Source organism: Leptosomus discolor, chromosome 4 (assembly GCF_034619465.1).
Source record: "Leptosomus discolor isolate bLepDis1 chromosome 4, bLepDis1.hap2, whole genome shotgun sequence".
NCBI classification, from domain to species: Eukaryota; Metazoa; Chordata; class Aves; order Leptosomiformes; family Leptosomidae; genus Leptosomus; species Leptosomus discolor.
Window position 1 is genome coordinate 76,017,083 of NC_141394.1, and position 21,809 is coordinate 76,038,891.

At 39.0% G+C, this 21,809-nt stretch overlaps 1 protein-coding gene across 4 annotated transcripts in view; it reads left to right on the top strand.

The window, feature by feature from the left end:
- The window catches only part of CTBP1 (C-terminal binding protein 1), a 190,690-nt gene that overhangs the window by 162,415 nt on the left and 6,466 nt on the right, over nt 1-21,809 (top strand). For all 4 annotated transcript variants that reach the window (XM_086464892.1, XM_086464893.1, XM_086464895.1 and 1 more), the window contains exons 3-8: nt 887-1,031; nt 4,839-5,045; nt 10,948-11,162; nt 15,070-15,200; nt 17,379-17,506; nt 21,016-21,133. In XM_086464892.1, coding sequence (XP_086321018.1) covers nt 887-1,031; nt 4,839-5,045; nt 10,948-11,162; nt 15,070-15,200; nt 17,379-17,506; nt 21,016-21,133 — 944 coding nt within the window. The remainder of the gene's footprint in view (nt 1-886; nt 1,032-4,838; nt 5,046-10,947; nt 11,163-15,069; nt 15,201-17,378; nt 17,507-21,015; nt 21,134-21,809) is intronic.

Sequence of the window (21,809 nt, forward strand, 5' to 3'; positions counted from 1 at the left end):
GGCATGGTGTGCTAGGCTCTCTTCCCCTTCTCCACACCCCTTCCTCTCAACTTGTCTTGAGTAGGTTGGATGCACTCTAGTGTAATTGGAAAGATACTCAGACCTTTCAGATCCTTTCAATTTATTTCTGCCTTTTTGGTACTCTCTCACAAGTTGGGTTTTTTTTCCTTTTGCAACACTTTTGCTTTGGTACAATTTCTTATTCCTTAGAGGTGCTGTTTTTTCTGGATAATGTCTAGCTTGGCATCTCAGTTGTACCAATTCATATGACATGCAGTTTTCCTCAGCGAGAGCTCAGACAGTTGGAGTATTAATAAACTACGGGACAAACACCTTGTTCTTCTGTATGAATTGACAGATTTCAGTCTGTTGTTTAAGGGGTTTGTAATGGTCACTGAATGTTTTCTATTCAGGTATCAGTAGCGCAGTGAATGCCTGTACCACTGTGTGTGTGGTGAAGAGATACTGCTCTGTGACTCCATTCAAAACTGAATGGCAGCTGCCGAAGCATAAAAATACTTACTGTGTAAAGCGAGTGCTTGCTCCCATGTTGTGTTTCATCTGCACGTGCAGATGCGGTCCAGTGATGCTTGTACGTAGGGTTCAATACTGCAGAGCATCTCCAGTGAAATGCAAAGAGTTTTTTCCCTCTTAAGGAGAACACAGATACAGGCCACTTGGTTCTTCTGAAGCTAATCTCATCATGCTAGAGCGGATATATCAGAAAAGACTAACGAGAAGCTGGAAGGTATTTGGAGAAATAACCTTTAATACAAAAGACTTGGATTTAATGCTTTTACAATCTTTTTATACCTGAAAATATGTATATGTGATTAAACTGAGATCCTATGAAAGAAAAAAAATTTTTCTTCCATTTTATTTATAGGTACTAAATGAAGCAGTGGGTGCACTGATGTATCACACTATCACTTTAACACGAGAAGACCTGGAGAAATTTAAAGCACTTCGAATAATTGTCCGAATTGGCAGTGGTTTTGATAATATTGACATCAAATCTGCTGGAGATTTAGGTATGACTATTAAAGACATTATTTTACATCTTATACTTGCCTCCAGAAATCTGATAGCATCTAAGTCTTTGCGTTAATGTTTTCTGTGTAATTTACACTAACATAATATGTAAGCTGTATAATTTTCTCATCAAAGTGTTTAAAAATCATTATGGAGATATACTAGCATTAGTTAATTAAGTGATGATATTAACAGCTTTGTGACAGGATGACAATCTGCCTGTTCAATATAAACCCAAGGAGTAAGGCCATAATTTTTCAGCTCTTTTTTTACCCCAGTTGTATATTTTAACTACTACTGCATTAATCCAGTCACAAAATATAATTCCATCAGCATGGCATACTACTTCTGTTTGAATAAAAAATGAGATCATTATCAACTATCTGAGACTTATTTATGATGCATGAGATTTAGTACTAAACTGCTTCATAAAACAGAAATACTGATTTTATAGGGGAATCAGTTGTTGCTTCAGAATAAATTCAAGTACTGGAACTATGAAGAGGTGGTGCTTCACTGTGAAGAAGCAACAGTCTGATTTGTACTTTTCTTACTTCAGGATAAACCAACTCTTACCTGTAATCTACAGGTCAAACTACCACTCAGAATAAATGTCTACATTTTTTTTGTTTCTTTTCTAAGATTGACCAAGTATGGTTCCCATCATGCTCTGGGAAGATCTTGGAAACACTTATTTCAGTGTGACAGTTCTTAGTCCCAGTAATAACTCCATTGATGGAGTGATGTAGTGAGGAGCTGTAATATGGTCTGTTTATCAATAAACAATAGTAAAACAATCACCTGTTTTTTAGTGGTGGTGTAGTTTGCACAGCTGGCGGAGGCAAACAACTTGTAAGGTCTGAGAGCATGCAAGGCTGTGTTCCTACAGAGCGTAGCTAATGCCATGGTCGGGCACGTGCATTGTGAGCCCAGGAAAACACACATGTGTGTAGAGATTGGCCTGGGGTAAAATCCTAGACCAAAACCTAGGTACAGATCAAACGCCCTGACCAGTCAGGAGTACGATTTGTGCGGAGTATCCCTGCTAAGAGGAAAGTCTTTGCAGGTTTGTTGGCTGTTTCTGCAAGTCTACATGCTGGATTGTAACCCAATCTTATAACTTAAATGCATCCATGTAATTCCCCGAGCCAGAGTACAGCAGATCTGGGACAATCTCATTCGTACGAAATGCTAAATGCCCGCACTCCTGATCATTCAGTTCCTATGTTGTGATTAGACTGAGTTATACAGTCAGGATCCATCCTGTTCGTGCATTCCAGTACTTATGAAATACAATTATCCACTCTGTCAAAAGCCAATAAATGCTGGAAGCTTTACAGTGTGAAATCTCTGATTTTAATGGTTAGGGTGAAATGGTTGGAATGAAATACTAACTCATCACCACTGGGACAAAGCACTTTCAATTTGTTGAACTAGTACAAATAATATGCATCTCGAGGAGGTAATATGAGACCTCTTTGTGAAATGCTTTGATTCACTCTTGAAATATAGAGTTAGACCGTAAAGTCTTAAGTATTATTTTCTTATTTGCACTTTCACTCTTAAAATGCATGAAAACATTTGTTTCTCGGATAAAATCTTTTAAGATCTGGTCTGCATTTTCTTTATTAATTGTTGACTAGAAAATATGTATAATTTGTGACTGTGTCTGGATGCAAGTGAAATGGGAGTCAAGGTGATGCCTGTTGGCTCCTGCATTTTTCAGCATTGAACCTATGCACAAGGTCACTGAAAGCAGTGGGAAAAGGGGAAAGGGAAGGGAGCATAGAAGCAATGGATGAGATGAATGTGCTGTCTTTTCCTACATGAAATGTCTCTTTTCTTCATATCTTTACCCCTCTCTTGCTTTTTGTGGTTCACCATGTCTCTGCCTTTCAGAAATTAGGTGTTTTTAAAGTTAGGGGAAAATGGGGAAAAAGAAATTTCTGCAGTTTAGGAGAGAAATGACAAAAAAGACTTTTGTTCCCCAAGTTTCCTAAGGAAAGCTATTAGGGAGGAAGGTATAAGGTGAGTTCGATTCCTTATTGAAGTTCCTTTTAAAGCATTATTTTGTTGATGCCAGTATCAGGAGACGTGCTCATTAAATTTGTTTTGCCAACTAAAACCTGCATTTTTACTTTGTGAAAAAGACTTTTTGTATAAACAAATGCAGCTGTTTAATACTATGTGCTTAAAGGGATGTTATTTTTCAGTCTTGTGCTTTGTTCCCCATTTTTCAAAAATGGTTTCATACTACCATTGATGTTAGCAGGATGCCAGGATTAATATTCCAGCAAATGATGCCATTTATCTTTTTGTAAGTCGAAGAGCAGTGACTCAGCAGACACTATATCTCCACAGCAGAGGAAAGAAAAATAGTTCTGCAGGTTCCTCATGTTGGTTTTAACTGATCAAAAGAAAGCTGTAAAAAAGTACTGGGCAGCAGAATAAGGCATTTGAATGTAAAACATAGATAAATATGGTATGAGCTTATTATTTGTCAGTTTAATGTTATTACTACTATTGAAGAGAACGTTTAAGATATACTGGCATTAGCTGAGGACTCATTGAATATTTATTTATGTAAAAATCCAAACAACTAGACAGTGAAAACAATATCAGGGTGTTTTCTAGTATTCAAAACACTTTTTCTCCACTGTGAAATTACGCTGTGTGCTGTTTGTCTCAGTTCTGCTGACTGAGCTCACAAACGTTTGTGGGAGCTGATGATTAGAGAGAAAGCATGTAGTAAATAGAAAGAATGAAGAGAGACAAGTCAAAAAGGACAGAAACTTCTTCAAGTAAGCATTTTGCTTAACTGCTGTACATTGAGTACTGGAAGGTAAAAAGCAGAGTGGGCTAACTTGTGTGCAATTACAATCACTGGTTGCCTGATCTGTCTTTTGAAGTAAAAAAATAAAATAAAATAAAGGGAATATTGTGAGTCTTGAATCAGTCCACTTTCCACTATTGTTTGTGGAAATGTGTAATGGTCTTTTAGTTGCTTGATGTTAGGCCCTTTTCAGTTAGTAACTTTGCAGCTGTTAGGAGCGTGGACTTAATTTTGCATTAATTTTACGTGCCATACAGAAGGAGATTTTATATTTCACTATTGACAGTTAGATGGGTTCTCCCTTTAATTTGAGGGACCAGGAAAGGAGTTGGAATTGTGTCTGTCGTAATTCTACAAACCCGTTTACAGCACGAAACAAATTGTCCCTCCCTGTGTCGTGATTACCCATGCATGAATTGGAAGTACTGGTAGTTGTCCTGTGAGGGCCTTCAAGAGTTGCTGTTATTATGAATTATTTTATTTTTTTTATAACTTGTATAGATAGCTTTTGGGAGAGTATCTGCTCAGGGGTGGAAAGCTAACTCACACGATGAAATCTAAATAATGATCGCTAACGGCGCTGTTGAGAGCAGGGCAGGTATCTCTTTGCTATTCGAAACACTTTGCTCAGTGTACATGTAAAATGCTCACCGAGACCTCGACTTGTGTTGAAAACTACCTGACCTCTTCAGTATTTTCCTTTTGTGGTTTCAGTGGTCTGTTTACTGTTTGTCTTAGTTTGCAAACACAGTCAAAAGTAATTAAAAAAAAATCAGAAAGCAATATGTTTACACATGTTCGTCAACTGTTATGTCAAGTATTCTGTCTGCCATTACAGTCAGAAGCTTACTATTTGTGCAAGATAGATGTTGAAATACCTGTAAATTTAAACATCGTATTCCTGAGTTGTGTTAAATGGGAAAAAGTAAGAAACGTTTGGCAACTGGTGTCCTTTTCCCCCCATTCTTTGCAGGGATCGCGGTGTGTAATGTGCCAGCTGCCTCAGTAGAAGAAACAGCAGATTCTACCATGTGCCACATTTTGAACCTGTACAGGCGAACCACCTGGCTTCACCAGGCTTTGCGAGAAGGCACGAGAGTACAAAGCGTCGAACAGATTCGGGAAGTGGCTTCTGGAGCTGCCAGGATCAGAGGGGAGACCTTGGGCATTATTGGATTAGGTATGTTGGCTTGGAAAGGTGGTTTAATACACCTCTCCTTCCCTTCCTTTACAGAACTATGAAGATTTGAGCTATAAAAACTGAACACTTAGTTCACTTCTTTCCATGGCAAGCATTCTGTGTAACACCACTTCATTCCTGGTGTTTGTGTCTCAAATGCTTTCCCCTTAGACATCATTTTCCTCAGATGACTTATTTTGTTGTGGGTATTCTTTGAATTCTTTGAAGTTCAGTACATCTTTCTGTTGCCGTGTGGCCTGGTGTCAGGCGCGCTGGTTGTTGGAGAAGGAGGCAGCATCTCTTCCCTTTTCCAGGACAAGGATCCCGCTATTTCAGCCCGGTGTCACATGTATATGTTGTATTTCTCATCCATCGTCATATCTGGTTCTGTTTGTGCTTTTTTCCTTTTACTGTTTTTAACATATCTGAAAAGTCTTTGCTGCAGTAACAGCCTGCAGAGCAGTTAGTTCATGCGTTTGGTTGAGCTGCGTATGAAATTGTATTTCAACTCAAAGGAGAGGAAAAATATATACAAGAAAGTTTGAAATGTTTCCAGACCTAATAAAATCACCTGCTTACCTCTCTGAATGGCCCTAAATGTGTTTCAGCATCTTAACAGATGGACAGGCTTGCTTGAAATGAATTAATTACTGTCTGTTACAGAAGTAGAGAAGAAAAACAAGCAAGTCAGTTTCTATATAAAAATTGTTCAGTCATGTGCTTGTCTTATCAAAGATCTGATAGATTGTGGATGTAATTGCTGGTGGTATTCATCCACAGGAATTAATAATATGATTTTGACAACAAGGCATGGAATTAATAGTATGATTTTGACAACAAGGCATCATACTTAAATGACTGTTCCAGTTACATATTGCTGTCAAAGAACTTAAGCCACAAACTCATACTTTTGGAAGCTGAAAATAGCCTGGCCTTACATAGTACTCATTTAAATGAATATGCAATACACCAGAAACATCTTCACAGTCAAAGAATTGCCTTTAAAATATGACTTTCAAGAAGTTAGTCATGAAGTCACTTTCTCAGATCTATACCTGTGTAATTATGCACCTCATTCAAACACACAATGATTATTGCACTCACAGGGACAGCGTCTATATGTGAATCATAAACAATCAGTGTTTTGAAAATGGAAATGCGTACCCAGCTTTTGACACTTAAGCCTTGGCTCACCTGCTGTGTGCCTGTTTGCTGGAGATATCTGTCCTGTTGGCATTGCATTTTTTTGTATTGCACAAATTCCGGACTGAGACTAGGAAAACATGTCATTTATTATTGACTTCCTTAAGTGAATTTTGTGGGTGTTTTTTTTTTTTTTTGTGAATGACTGAAAAGTATAGAGAAACAAATGGATAATCAGATTGCCAATGTGTGTGTAAAGCTACATAAAATGATAGGTCTTGTTTTAGTTTTAAAAAAGCAAGACTTTTGCGTGCATGGTGTATTAAAAGGCTAGTAAAATCTAATTTTAAAGGTATGCATCTATTACAGTTACTAACCACCCATTTTCTGTAGACTTTTATTGTTCCTGTGTCTTCCTACAATAGAATATTTCCAATTTCAAGGTAAACTAAGTTTTAAAGTCAGTTTTCAAAATTTCCACTGTTTCTTTTGGTGCATGTATGTGAATAGGCACAACGTTTTGATTCTTGACCTGTTCTAACGAACTCCTATGTAGCTATGTATTATTGAAGAATAAAAATGTAGTCTTAGAAGGTATGGAAACAGGGCTGTACTAGGCTTTCCATTTGAGTGCTTCAGGCACTTGGGCTGTGATATATGCTCTTTTCTGTTACAGATCACTGCAAGAGGCTACCTGTCTCTACTTTCAGGCTAAAATGTGTATTTACAACCACCTTCAAAACACTTGCCCTTAGGTTATGTTTCTCTGCTAGTGGCCTCTTCCCGCGTCTGTAGTTTTGCCTCAATGTATTATTTTGTGATTTGGATGTGTCAGTGTCAGAAGTGATGAACCACTGAGAGGCTATGAAGCGAAAGTGTTGCACACAAAATAAACAATTCTCATCATCTGTTACTAAGTCCTTCTTTTCTCTAGTTCTGCGTAGTATCACTGTTTCTGTCCTTTCTCGCTGATGTGTGTCTGGGAGCATCTTGTATCCCAACCACAGCTATGTTTCTCTATTCTTGTCTTAAACTTGTGGTCTCTTCAGCAGTGGGTTGCTTAAACTTATCACTTTGCTGCTGCAACAGCTAACTCCAGACCTTCTTCACATCTGTTCCTGGGCTTTTCTCCTGTTTTGCCAAAGAGAAACACCCTAGCCCTTGCCTATCTCTGTGCTAGGGGATGACTACGTCATTCCCTCCCAAGCTTCAGCTACTCACTTCCTTATCCGCTGGTATAGCCAAGTTTCATGACTCACTTGCCTTTTTCTTTCCATCACCCACTCTCTCTTTTCTTTGCCTCCTCTCATGCATATTCCTGCTTTGACACTTGGTCTATCCTGCTTAATCCTATTACTCTGTGCTCCTCCTTTAAAGTTAACCCCATCTCTCATCCTCTGCTTGTATTGAGCTTGAAGATAAGCAGAGACTCAACAGCATAATGCCTCCTTCATGTGCTTGTTGGATACCATCCGTCATTGTTTTGTTGTTTGGTTAGTCTCTGAGCTCCTTAGGGCAGAGCCTGTGTTTCTTTCTGTCTTTATGAAGTGTGTGATTCTCTGAGCCTTACATAAATAATAATATCACGTCATTAAACAGCTGGCTTTGTCACTCTTAATCTTTATTATTATCCAGTGTCCTGTATTTCAAGTGATACATCACGAGTGGGGGTAGTGAACCCTGCATTTAAAAAACACCCCAAACCCAGAAAAGCTACTTTTTCACCTTGTATCTAGACATTTAGGGGTTTGTTTTAAAGGAGAATATTTATGAGCAGCAGCGTGTAAGTACTTGGATGAATAGATAGCTGGACCTGGTTTTGCTGTAATGATAGTTTTACAGCAGTGAAGGCTATGAAGCCTCTGTCCCTTCCCCTTCCTTCCCAGTTACAAATGCTGATGACTAATAGCTAATGCATTTCCTCACTCAAGAAAGGTGAAATTCTTCCAAATACATTTGTCTCTGCATCGTAGTGAATGTCACCACTCAGTTTGCCTTTCCTCACCTGCTGTATTGTCTCAACAGACCCACGGTCCTGACCAGATGTTGGCCAAAGTACTGATCTGCTTTATCAGACAACATTAAGGCTGAGTTGGGTGATATTACCGTGCAATAAATGATGCACGCTAGCAGTCCTACTAGCTCTCTTAATGTAACAGCTCAGCAGGAGATGTAACAAAACGGCACTCTGCATTTCAGAGTTCTCCAAGAGGGAGGAAAGATTGCTCAGATTCTCCATTACTGTTGCACAGACAGGAAAGAGCTGCTAAGTGAAAGCACATTTTCTTTCCCTGGAAGTCTGCAGGCAGGCCATCAACATTTCCGTGGTGTCAAGGGCATTTTATAAAACTTGGTAATACCAACATGGGTTGCACGTTCTTTGCCCAAGGGCTGGGCAGGGGTCGTCGACAACTGCGGCTGCTATAGTGTCGCGCTCAAATCAGGTCATTGGCAAGGTTAAGGTCAGACACAGCTACAAACTGGGAGACTCTGGGGGGAGTCGGGAGACTTGCGGGGAGTGGATGGGTCAGGTTGTAACAGGAGACTCGGGTGCTTTTGATGAGTCTCTCTTCACGCTTCCGGTGTCACTGAAATGATGCGTGGGCTTTGTTCAAGCTTTGTATTAATTTCCAATTTCTAAAATAGGCTTCTGTTCCTTGCTTTTTTTTTTTTCTTTGCAATTGTATGCAACATGCATTTTCTGCATTCTTCCTACACGTTTAATAGTTTGAACTTCAGAATTTGCCTTCCCTGGAATCATCCATGAATATTCATAGCAATTGTATATGCTTTTAAGATAGATTTGTCCCGAAGGTGGGGTGCTTTGTGTGCTGTTCGGTTGTTCTTGATGTGCTGAGGTAGGTTTTGAGTGCCCAGGAGAGTCTTGTATAATAGCAGTATTTCAGGAAGGGGCAAAAAACATCGTAGGTTTGTGGTTGTGCTATATTGTTGGACTGTAGTTTAAAAAGGAATTGGAAAATTGTGCGTGTCCACCTGTGTATTTGTCTAACGATTAAGACTAAATATGAATTATCAATTGCAGAAGAGTTTTATCCGATAAAATAGTTATAATAGGACAATTCTGGCCAGTGTTTCAGAAGGAAACTTTGTGCACATTGAATAAGGCTTTGGTTTATTAGCCTGGTTGCAATGAATGGAAAGTGTAGCTTTAACTGGAGAGTTTGTTGTGAGAGATTTCACTGTTGTGAATCCCCTCAGGTATTAATGTTGTAAAGAGTGTAAAAAAAGAACAGATGACAGAATGTTGCATGTGAAAATGAATGGAGCTGGAGTAAAAGCGATATGCTTCGTTTAAAAAAAAATTAGTTTACAGTTGTGTGACTGATTCCTTGAGCTGTGAACATGCCAAAATTTGAAAATAATACAGTGTTTGTGCTGAAAGTTGTCTAATTCAAGTCTGTGAAAAACAGCTTGGAAAGCAAACTACTAACAGGTATGCAAGTATTGAAATAAGAGATTTTGAAGAGCATTTTAACTTGGTGTCACCAAAGAAAATCACAGAACCCCTGTCAGGTTGACATCCTATTTAATATTCCAAGCACATCTGTCACTAAGCACTGCAGAATTGCTGTGTTCAGGTTAAATGATCAACAAAAAAAACCTTTCTTCCTATGGCTTCTTAAGTTTATTCAAAGAGAAACTGTAAAGCAGAGGGAAATCCCTTCAAGCACAATTGGAAAGACATGGGATTTCCCTGTGTTAATTTGATGCTTTTTTGAATGAACTCAGGTGTTTCGAAAGGAAGCTTGTTGACTTTTTTAAAATGAGACATAGTTACTATGAAGTATGTAGTGATGCTTTTGAAATGTCTTTATCTAACATTTGTAATACTCTAATGTATCTGGTGTGTAGTCTTCTAACCTGAGAAGTGTGTTAGTTCTTGTTCTTCAGAATACCCTTACTCACTAGATGTACTCACTCTTTTCTCCTCTGTGCTTTACTGGTAGTAGTGTGTCAGAGGGAAATGCTCACCTCCTGATACACATGGCATGGAGTTGTGCCCAAACAGCGATTTGAGGCGGAACTCTGAAATATGACAGTAATCAAAGAGGAACAGAGAAGAGCTGCGGTCATTGTGAATGGTATTGCACTTTTCTTAACTAGATGCCGTGTGAGGGACTGTATTTATTCATCCGTCACTTAGGTAGATGGATATAAAAGTTTTTAGAGCCTCAGACGACAAGAGTCTTTTTAGGCATTTTGATGCTGAAAGGATGTTATTCAAAGTGAAAGAAAATACTAGTTCAGAAAGGAGATTCCATGCATTGAGAATGGTTGAGCTTCAGATTAAACAAATTATCTTTCATTGCATCCACTTTTGAGGATTAATTTTAGCTTTTTATTAAAGCCAGCTGGTCTGACATGGGTAAGAAGTCGTCCTTGGCAGGATGCGCTCACAAGCAGTAGTGTTTTACCATAAACAGGCCCAGCAGGCAAACCCTTGTATTACACAGATTATCGCAGATTACGTGACATCTTCTGGCATTTCAGCTCTACAGTTGCAAAAGGTACAAACCTCCTGCTTTGTTTTGAGCAAAGCAATGTGAAACAGCCCAGATGTAATGTTTCTAATCCTAGAGATGATTTCAAGTGAGATGGGAGCCACCTCTTTTTTGTCGTCTTCCAGTTGCTGTGTGAAATGGTGGGGGTTGATAGAAGGGTTTGCAGCGGGAAGGAGGAGGCTACCTTGCACCAGCTGCTTTACATCTGTTCTCATCGCATGTTTATCTTGTTCTAGGGCGTGTTGGGCAAGCAGTAGCACTACGTGCCAAAGCCTTTGGCTTCAGTGTGATTTTCTATGACCCATACCTCTCAGACGGCATGGAGCGTGCTCTGGGACTGCAGCGGGTGAGCACTTTGCAGGACCTGCTGTTCCACAGTGACTGTGTTACCCTGCACTGCAACTTGAATGAACACAATCATCATCTTATTAATGACTTCACCATAAAGCAGGTAATGATCTCTGTGGGCCCCCTCCACACCACTGCTGGTTGCTGACACTGTATAGTGTTTGTTTATGTAAACAGGCAGATTCTCATTTGAAAGAAATTTCTCTCCCTTTTGCTGCTTTGTGATCAAGCAGGTTTATAACTGACTAGGAAATAGCTGGGGGTTATGTGTTGTTGCTTTTATTGACTTTTTTGCTCGGTAGCATTGCATTTGTGGAAATAATTTGCTGCTCTTAATGTTGTTCAGCTTTAATAAAGTTGCATTTATGTAAAAGCAGTTTTTCTATGACTTTTGGTAGCTACTTCCTTTACCTGTTTATTTTCAGGTAGCAATTCTGCCTTTCACTCTTGTTCCTCAGTTTGAGTTCTTTAGCTGCAGTTTAAGGATTATGACTAAATGGCTCCCCCCTGTGCTCAGTCCTGTTGCTTGCAGAGCGCTTCATGGATGAATCGCATTTACAGCATTGCATTATTTGGAAAAATAATGTTTCTTGGAATTAGTACTAACCTCTCCCTAAACTTTTAGGTAATATTAAAATAATTTCAAAATCTAGGCGTAGTAACTGCTCCATTATTGATTAACTTGATAGTAAGCGTTTTCATTAAACATCCGGCTTCTGACAGCGAGAAATGTAATGCTGAGATGTAAGAATGTAGACAGTGTACAGGAAAGAAACTCTGAGATATGATAATTGATTTTGCTGCTGTTTATACATGCAGTGTTTGTACCTGTTGGTAACAATGATGGTAGTACTCTTGTGCAGTAGAATCATTGCTTGGCTTCTGAGAAATACTTTGTACCTACTACTCTGGAACTTTAGGAGAACTGAAGCAATTATTCGGCGTGTTCCACAGTCGTGTAGGATCATGGCAGAGAACTGACAATGTAACACACACTTCTTGATTTGAGAGTTTAGGGGTTTTGCAGATCCATCCCAACACAAGATCAGGGTTTGGGATTTAAAACTCTAAAAAGTTAAGAAGTTTAAAACGCAAATCTCTAAGAGAACAGAGGTCTGTCACCCTCCCCTGAACGTTCTCTTTTGTGTGCTCAGGTACATTTAATGGTTATTACATGGTGAGATGTCTTTGCAAGCAGGTATCTAGACCCAAATAAAATCACACTGAATTCCGTGGGACCGTCTGGAGGCTTAGCAGTGGTCACTCATTATACAGTGCACTGTGAAACTTGGGACAGTGTATCACAGGAAGTTTTTGAGTGCAGATGGATAAATGTGATGAGCTTTGGAGAGGGCTTAGTGCATTAATCGGAGAAACAGACAAAACAAAACATGTTAAAACTGAGTGATACCATCTGAAATGAACTGCATATGATAATCTGTAATGGAAAGGATGTTGTAAGCAATTACCATGCTGTTCGTTATCCTTCATGATTAAAGCAAGGATTAAAATGTTAGAAGATAGTTCTTGCTTTGGATAAAAGTTTGGATGAAGCAGTCTGTATTGTAACAGCTGATGTGAGAACCATAAAATTGTAACACCTCTGACTGCTTAGTTTGCGCAGAGCAGGTCCTCTGAATATGTATCGAAATGAGCAGAACAGCTTTTTTTAGCCTGGCAGATGTTAGAGTTGGCCTAAAATTCTTAGTGTTGCATGCCACTTCTGTCCAATATTGCATGCTCATGTAATAACCAGTTTTTAAACAAAGTACAGAGAAGTGTGGTGCGTCTCATTTCACTGAAGTCGCACCCTGAATTTTGTGTAGAATCTGAAATTACATAACCTTAAAAATCTCTTTGAAAATTTGATGTCTGTCTTCTCTTTCAGAAGCTTTTCCTTTTAATTAGTCAGCACTCTGCCTAGCTGTCCTGCTTGGCCTTGTAGTCTCAGAATAGCTCAGAGAAGTGTTTCAGGCTTGTCTTTATTGGACCCATGGTAATCAAGTGCTCTTAAGAGAAGCTGAGGTCATCTTTAGTGTTACAGATTTGAGAAACAGACGCTGCAATTTCAACGCAATACATTTTTAAAGCAGCTCTGCAGGTTCAGTGTAGGTAGATTTAAGAGCTGTCAGCAGTTCTAGCTGTGAAACTCTGTCAGGCTTCCACCCATTGTTCAGGGTCATCTCCAGCTGCATCCACCCTTACAGTTTATCATGAGTCACGTAATTCATTCCCACTAGAATGCATTTATGCAGCCATGTGCTGTTTGATTTGGACTTGTCTTAGTACTAGATTGAGAGTTTTGTAAATAGCCCTAAAATGAAAACTCAAGCAAGGTTATTAAGGTTGGACAGAAGATTTTAGCAGGGTTCACTTTGATTAAAATTTTCAAGCCCTTCAAAGGCCTTATAAATACACTAGACTGTACTTAAGTTGTCTGTTTGCAAGAGCACAGAAGTAAGCGAGGTGTATAAGCTCCCACAAGCCTGTATGACATGTCTGCATAGCAAGTGCCATAGTCACTTGGGTGAGCGCTCCTGTGCTAGTTTTGATCTAGTTCTCTCAGCTGACTTTAGTGGAGATGCAGTGATAGTTCCCATCAGGAACATCTTGCTGTTACTAGATCATGCCACCATTTCTTCACTGTTCTAATTCCCAAGTTAATTACATAAAACTAACAGAAGCGTCCCTTAGTTCTGCTCCTGTAAGTTTGGTTTTGCTATGCAGACCGATAGATGGTTCTTCCGTAAGCCCGAGAGTCTGCAGGTGGAGAGAGGCAGGGCCACACTAAACCCAGGGAGCTGGCCAGCAAAATATGGGTGGATTTCCTTCTTATAATCTTACTGCAAGCGTATGCATGTTAATTGTTTAATATTTCCTATGGAATGGTTTCATGTAAAACAAAACTCTCATGGCTGACTTTCATCTAAACTTTCTGGTTCATGAATTTGGTATTTTAAATCAATCTTTCAGCATAAGGAGCAGTTTACATAGGCTTTAGTTTGATGTGTAGGTTTCAAATAGTTGACTTTGTCAAAATGTTGGGGTTTTCTTGTTCTTATGGCGAGAGATGGACTCGGTACAAAGTGGGACTTTTATCATTCATCTTCACCATGGTTCCCGCTCTTCATATGCTTACCGTCACACACAGAAAGGCTTCTGAGATCAGAAGCTGTGTTTGAGACATCTGGTAAAAGATGAAGTATCAGGGTGGCTGGAAGCAGGATGTAGTAATTTATTTTTTTTCCGTACCATCTCTCTTATTTAAACCGCCACTTTGTTTTCATGTTGTGGATATATTATGGTGTGCATTCTTGTAGTTCTCCCCACACAGTGTCATCTACAATGCTAATCTGCACAGTGCACAGCACAGCTTCTCTCCTGGGCACGCAGTGTTCTCAACCAAATTCATTTTCATGCCTTTTAATTGAATAACATACGAATTCTTTAGACCTTTATTTGAAAAGCCTCACAAGGAGGAGGAAGCTGAAGTAACAAAAATAAATAAAACATAGATGTACTGTGTTTTGGCAACTAAAGGGAAAAGTGTTTGAAAATCCTGAAGCACTGATTTTTCTGAAAAATTCATGTAGACTTTTATTTGTGTGAAAGTTGAAAACCACAAAATATGAATTTGTTTAAGAATGTGCTGTAGTTCCTGTCTCATGCAATTTCACAGTGAAATAAAAAGGCATAAAATGATCTGTCACTTTCATATGCACAGTTGTATCTTTTGATCATGTTACTGCACAGTACCTGAAACAACGCTTCTATTTAAAGACACTACTTACAAGAAACAAAAGGTTATTAAGTGCTGTGAAATAGCATTTTATGTTAGAAGCGTCACATTTTGTGGTACTTTCCAATGGAAAGGGAAGACAACTGTTACAGGTTAAACCAGCTGAATAGCCTTTGTTGTAATGGATGCTTCTTTTGAGTAAAAAATAATGCCACAACGATTTTATTTCATTTATTTTTATTTCATCATTCTTGTTTTTAACTTTCCCTAGATGAGACAAGGGGCTTTCCTGGTCAACACAGCTCGAGGTGGGTTAGTAGACGAAAAAGCACTTGCACAGGCCCTGAAGGAAGGAAGGATACGAGGGGCAGCCTTAGATGTACATGAGTCAGAACCATTCAGGTGCTTTTCCTTTTCTTTTCTTTTTATTTTGTTCACTTTCTTATTTTTAAGTCTTAGTGCATGATATAATCAACAGCAACAAGTAAATTGAGTTTTCCCTTCATTTGGTAGCTAAATACTCCTTAGTAAAGCAACATGAATCTGTGCAGCACTGGACTAATGCAAATGTAGATGGAGCTTTTGTATGTGGTCAGAAGTGAAAAAAGTGGCATCCAAGATTTATTTCCTAAAAAAAAAAAAAAAAAAATCCAATGGGTTTATTTAGTAGCAATAGCAGGGACTTGGGTTCAAATCCTAGGCATGGCTTTGTGTCGTGGCTTTGAGGTGAGTGTTCCTTTGTCATTGATGCAACTCTGGAGGCAGCTAATGTTGATGTCTGAACAGACTCTTTCAGAAGGGAAAGTGTTGAGATTTGGTGGGAGAAATAACTACTTTATGAAACCTTTCTGGAGGAAAAGACAGACTTTTGTCCAGATTGCTTCTGCAGGAAAGCTGTAAATGTAACAGGTTGCAAAAAAAAGTGAAGATGAGGAAGGTGGTCAGGGTGCAGGTTTTGTTTTGTTTGACCCTTTATCAGGGCAGTAGTTACTCTGCTGTCGTTAGCTGAGCTGGTAGCACAAGCTTTAGTTTTTGAATGGCAGTGAGAACTCCAGCGTTTTAGGCAGAAACGTGGCATTGGTATTGCAGTATCAGCACTCCTAATCAGAAACGAGACTGTTTGGTACGTCCTTGAAGTCTCAAGCCTGACTTCTGAGCTAGAGTTATGACAATAAAATGCTGTAGCTTAGTGCTTGATTGTGACAAGCCTTTTTCAGTTGTTCAGTCTGGGCAGGGAGAAATGTTAATTTTAACTGGAACAATCCACATAAGTTTTTGAAGAGGAAGAGATTCAGAACCTGAGAGTGTAAAGACTGGAGAGAGGACAGTCTCTCTCCTATCAGTTTATCGGGGGGAATAGAAGCTTTAAAAAAATAGGATAATATCCTTTTAGGTAGAATTTTTATGTATGTACTGAAACACAATGCCACATCACAAATATTTAATTTTATTTATGCATACCCTGCATTCATTTACTTCTAGACGTAGTCATTGCAATGCAGTAGTGCTGTGCAAAGCCAGAGTCTTAACAGCTCGAGGGACTTTCAGCTACATACATCCTTCCCAGTTCAGATCTGCACAAGCAGACTGTTGCACCTATAGGAAGCCCCATTTACTGCATGGAGATGCCATCTGCAGAGATTCAGTTGCAGGATTACAGCCACAATTTCCTTTGGCTTCAGTGCTGCATGTCTATCTGATCGCAGCATGCAACTCTTTATTCAAGTTTTGCCAGATACTCTGATGTTTATTGAACTACAGGTGAAATCTGTCATTTTATGAATTATGACCAACTCTGAAAGCACTCTTTTGTCTTAAAATATTTGTTCTCCTGTTGTAACAATTGACTGTAAGATTATTAAAACTGGAAATAAATAGGAAGAGCAAGTTTCCATTATTTTCAGTTTCTTTACTCTGTGTCTGTGATAACACTTTTACACAGATTTATTGCTTTCCCTGAAAATCAATCTGTAAATTTCCTTCCTTTTGTGGAGTTTCTATAAAGGAACAGGGGGAAAAAAGGATAGTTAAAAAGTAACAGAATAAAATAACTGAATTGTCAAAAAAAACCCTGAGTCTGCTGATGGACACACTTCTTATTTGGAAATAATTGTAAGATTATTTTTTTTCTTTAAATGACTGTCACATTGACAATGACCCTTGAGAGAACAGAGCTTTATTGGCTGATTCAGTAAAACTGTGATGAAATGGACAAATGGAATGGCATCCTGAATTGATTTGGGACTTGCTTTATGCATTTCTGCACCAGAACTGGAGTGACAGTGGCTGTAGTTAGCAATAAGTGCATTGGACAGAAGCTAATGGTGCTGCTATACTTGGGTTCTACCCTTTGAGTCTGAGAGGTGATTGTTGCTTATTTGTACCGTGAATAGTGTATTAAATTAACTGACAGAATTAAAAACATACCCAACAAGGTATAGAAGTGCAATTTTTTTCTGTTGTAGAAATTAATCTGTGTATGTACATATCCATCTGGATCTCCCCCTCTTCCCCCCCCCCCCCCCCCCCTTCTCTCCCACCCCCGATAGTCATTTGATCTTGTTTTAAATCTTCGTTTAGCTTTAGTCAGGGCCCCTTGAAGGATGCACCAAACCTGATCTGTACTCCACACGCAGCCTGGTATAGTGAACAAGCCTCAATTGAGATGCGGGAGGAAGCAGCACGAGAGATCCGAAGGGCGATCACAGGTACTGACTCACCTTATGGGCTCCTTCACTGCCTGTTTCCTTTTAATAAACTTTTTCGTTCTTCAGTCTTGAGAGATGCTGGAAAGAACCAGCCTTAGGTTTTGTTTACCACTTCTAATGTTTGGAACATAGAAACAAGTGAATACTCAGCAAATTTGTTCTCAGAAGTGGAACAAATAGATTTGGAGGTTCATTGCAATTACAGAGAAGGCAGGCACTGCAAAAGATATATATATATATATATAACAGAAATGTACTTATATGTGAAAAATCAAAAAAATCTGCTTTTTTGTGGTGTTGTTGCTTGTAAATATTACCCGTTTGATGGATTTGACTGCACGTCATCCAGATATTGCTGGTGTCTTTCATAGGTTTTCCGAGGTACCCCCTTACACTTGTCATGGGCAGTTCAGTTTCCTTTATTCTTTTCTCTCCGGCTCCTTTGTATTTTCCAAAATTCATCCAAATTTGTCTTAGAGGACAGTCTGGAATTTCAGTGTCTTTAAGGCTGTAGTGTTCAGATAAAGCATCTAGAGCTTCATGCTGTTGCTGGTAATCCTCATACCTTGACAACTCATTCTCTATGTCAAAACAAAGTTTTCAGTATTTTGTTGGGAGGATACTGTGTTGTAGATGTTCTTGTCTTTAAAGCATTGCTAAAGAAATCTGGCATTTTAACGAGCAAAGTCTCTTTGTTATATAACTACCATGTAATTGTAAACTGTTCACATAAGAGAAAACAGTTATGTCTTGAACATGCTCTGCTAATAAATAAAATGAGAAGAGTGAGCGATTTGGCATTGGTTTGAATCCCTTGTAGCCTAAAATAAAAGGGAGGATTTTCATACTGGAAAATGATTCATTAAGCACTAATGTTCTCTCTTCAGTAGGACTTTGCTGTTTCCCCCTTGGCAATATAGACTGAATGCTCTGCAGACATGAAGGGCCATCTGTGTCACCTTGAGAGTAGCTCAGTGCCAACACATTGCTTGGCTACACAAAAAGCACTCGCCTTTCCTTGCCTCGTGCCTAGAGAGGCTGGGCAATTTAGTTTCATTTATAGCCTGTGCAGAAAGAAGATTCTCCTCTGGATGGTGATTAAAGGCACCTCTTAAACTCCTGATCTGAATTGCCCTTCACAAGACTATTTCTCTTTGTTTTAGAGATACCTTAAGGAGTCTGACTATCCCTTTGCTGGAATTGGTCCTTGTGCTTACACTCCAGAAGAACCCTAATAGTACATTCATTAAGTTGTTGTATAACCATTACCTGCTCCCAAATAGCTCCGGGAGTGATTGCACAAACCAGCATACGATAACCTACTTGGGGGATGATTGATGTGCAAATAATAGGCTAAGATCTGAAAACTGAGTAAGGGTCAGCTATGTGGAGCTAGCTTTATGTTAAATATTGTGCAATAGCCCAAACATGTGTGCCTGGGACAACAGACCTATATTTTCTTAGTGTGTGTGTGATTGTGCTGTCAGCGATCTAAATCATTGACTTGTATTGAAGCTGTCAGCACTTCAGTGTTTGCACATGGTTTGTAGTAAGATCAAACTGAGGCCAACCTTAGGGAGGTGAGAATGACACTGAATTGCGGTGAAACAAATGTAGGAAAGATGCAGGAAATGTGGGATCAAGCTGGATATGCGAAAGCCGTAGGGGAACACAGAGGAGAGAGGGTGTAGAGAGGGAAAGTAATTGGAAAAAGGTGTACAGTGAAAGAGTGCAGGCTATGACTACCATCTGATGATAAGGATGTTAAGTCATTCCGCTGTTACCAGAAAGTCAGTGGTGGTCTGGTTGGTAAAATAAAAATAGTAAGCAGAGATTAAATATCTTTAAATTTATTTTTAAACATAAAACCATCTGAAGTCTTAAATAAGGAGAACCACTGAAAACAATAGATGGAAGGGATGGGAAGGGGAGCATGGCAAGTGAAAAGATGATTATAAGTTTTAAATAAATAAATACTGGTTTGTAAGGGGAAATGAGTAGAACATGCCTACAGAAGCTAACAAACTGAAGAATGAGGGGCATGGAGGAAGACGTGATTGCAGTTTAAAAGTGTTTCAAAAGGATAAACATCAGAAGAAAGATACTGTTTAAATTTATGGACAATTTTGGCAGAAGTTTACAGATGGATGTGGTGTTGTTGCTTGTAAATATTACCCGTTTGATGGATTTATTTCAACTAAATTTAGAAGATGATTTCTAAGTAGGAGGCGGGTAGGAATTCACCCCTGGTGGGGCGTGTACCTCATCTTGTCCGGCACTGAACTAAGAAGCTCTTTTGGCTTGTGCCTGGGAGATGTGGGACATCTTAGTGACGTAAGTGCAAGTCATGGAGTAGCAAGTATTTGATGGTATCCACTAGACAAAAACCAGTTCTGTGCAGAGGCATTTTTACAGCCCCATTGTGGCCAGGCTGATGGACAGAAAGAGCAGGCAAAGAGCAGTGAAGTCCTTAATCATACTTCTAGTAGAAAGCTGGAGACAAAAAGCCTGAACAAGGAGCTGCTCCTTTAATGATGGAGCATGGTCAGTTTTTGACAGTGTTTCTGGAGCGCTAATGCCAACAGTAGCAGGGGTAGACTGGAACTTACCTCTTTCTACCTCTGTGTGTGCACATGGACAGTAAGATTAAATTTCAGAAAAGATATGTTGAAACTGATGTCAGAAAAAACACAGGCTCTGATTGATCTTCTGTTGAAATAGGTGGAAATGTTCCTGTTGCCATGAAGAAAATGTCTGTTGTATCTGTTTGTGTAATTTTTTGCTGGGCTGCAGACAGTTCAGCAGAACGCAGTCAGAGGCTTGTCCAGTATGTGCTGAATCAGGTTGGCAGATTTTCCGGTGTCTGCATCTTGAAACTTCAGTTATACTTCAGAGGTTAAGCGAAAGGTTTGAAGAAATGAAGAAGGGAGTTTTCTGGTGTATTTTCATTTTTCGTAGGAATAAGAGGTAGCTGAGGATTAATACATTGTAGTAAATAAATGTGAAGAGCAATTCAGATAAAGAAGGGGAAGGTCAGGAGGACAGGAAAAAAGTGTCAGTCATATTCAGGTTTACGGCAAAATTCTGTTTGGAATCCTACATTCTTCAGTAAGTGGTTTTATTGCTGTTACAGGTGGAGGGAGGAGGAGGAAAGTGACGTTAAAAGAAGAGAGTAGGAGGCTACATTACTGAATTTGAGTGACAGCCGTGCTCTGTGTTCAAGTTTTAGCTTCTTCGAAAGCATGAATCTTGTTGATTATGGTTTTCTTAAACCCTGTATACAACAGACAGAGAGAGAAATAAAAATCATGCAGAGCATGTTAACCGTTACTAACTAAGTCCCAGACAAAAGGGGAACAGTGAGGATAAAAAATAAGCTCTTAGTGTGATTCTGTGTATTGATTTAAGTATGCAAATATTTACAGGTTTTTTTTTAACATAGACACATTAAGAGGATAAGGCAAACCATTTTTATGGTTTTTTTTCCTCCCTCTCTCACTTCATCCTAGGTCGTATTCCAGACAGTCTGAAAAACTGTGTTAACAAAGATCATTTGACTGCAGCTACACATTGGGCCAGCATGGATCCTGGTGTTGTCCATCCAGAGCTTAATGGTGCTGCATACAGGTAAGCATTTTGCGGGTGTGAACGAAATACCTCCTTAATTCAGAGGTAGGTTTTCAAGAATAAATAAAAGACTTTCTTACTAATAAATGAAGTGGTTTTGGATTAAGGCCCAGGTATGTTGTTTTCATAATTGGTTGCATTCAGGAGAATAATCTTGTTTTACTAGTTGAAGTCAGTCATGCAGTGCATAAATATGTTTCCTTTTCTTATCTTTTTTTGTGTGGTTAGTAATGTCTGAACAATATGGAGTTTTTTGTATATTCAAGTAAAACAACTCTGGTCATCTCCAGTGAGTGCAGTGGCAGTTTATGTTCCTTTTGCTGAAGGTAGTGATGCAGCAGTAGGTTACAGAGAGACTTTCAGTGATAAACTATTGTTAGGTGGTTTTGTGGCCTCCAGACAAAAGAGAACAAATAACTCAGTTGTGAATACAGGGGAATAGCCTGGGGTGATTATGAAAATGTTTAAAATAGTGTTTTCTAAATTATATGTTTAATTTTTAAGCAAAGGCATTTGAGGGACGTGATCTATGTATTCTCAATCAACTGTGAAAGCAGCTCTTAATAATTAATAGAAAGGGGCATTTTTTTTATATCTAATATGTATGCTCCTTAGTTACTTTGTTTGCTTGGAAGTCTTTCTCTGTCCCTTTATCCCTAGCAGCTGTTCTAGCAGC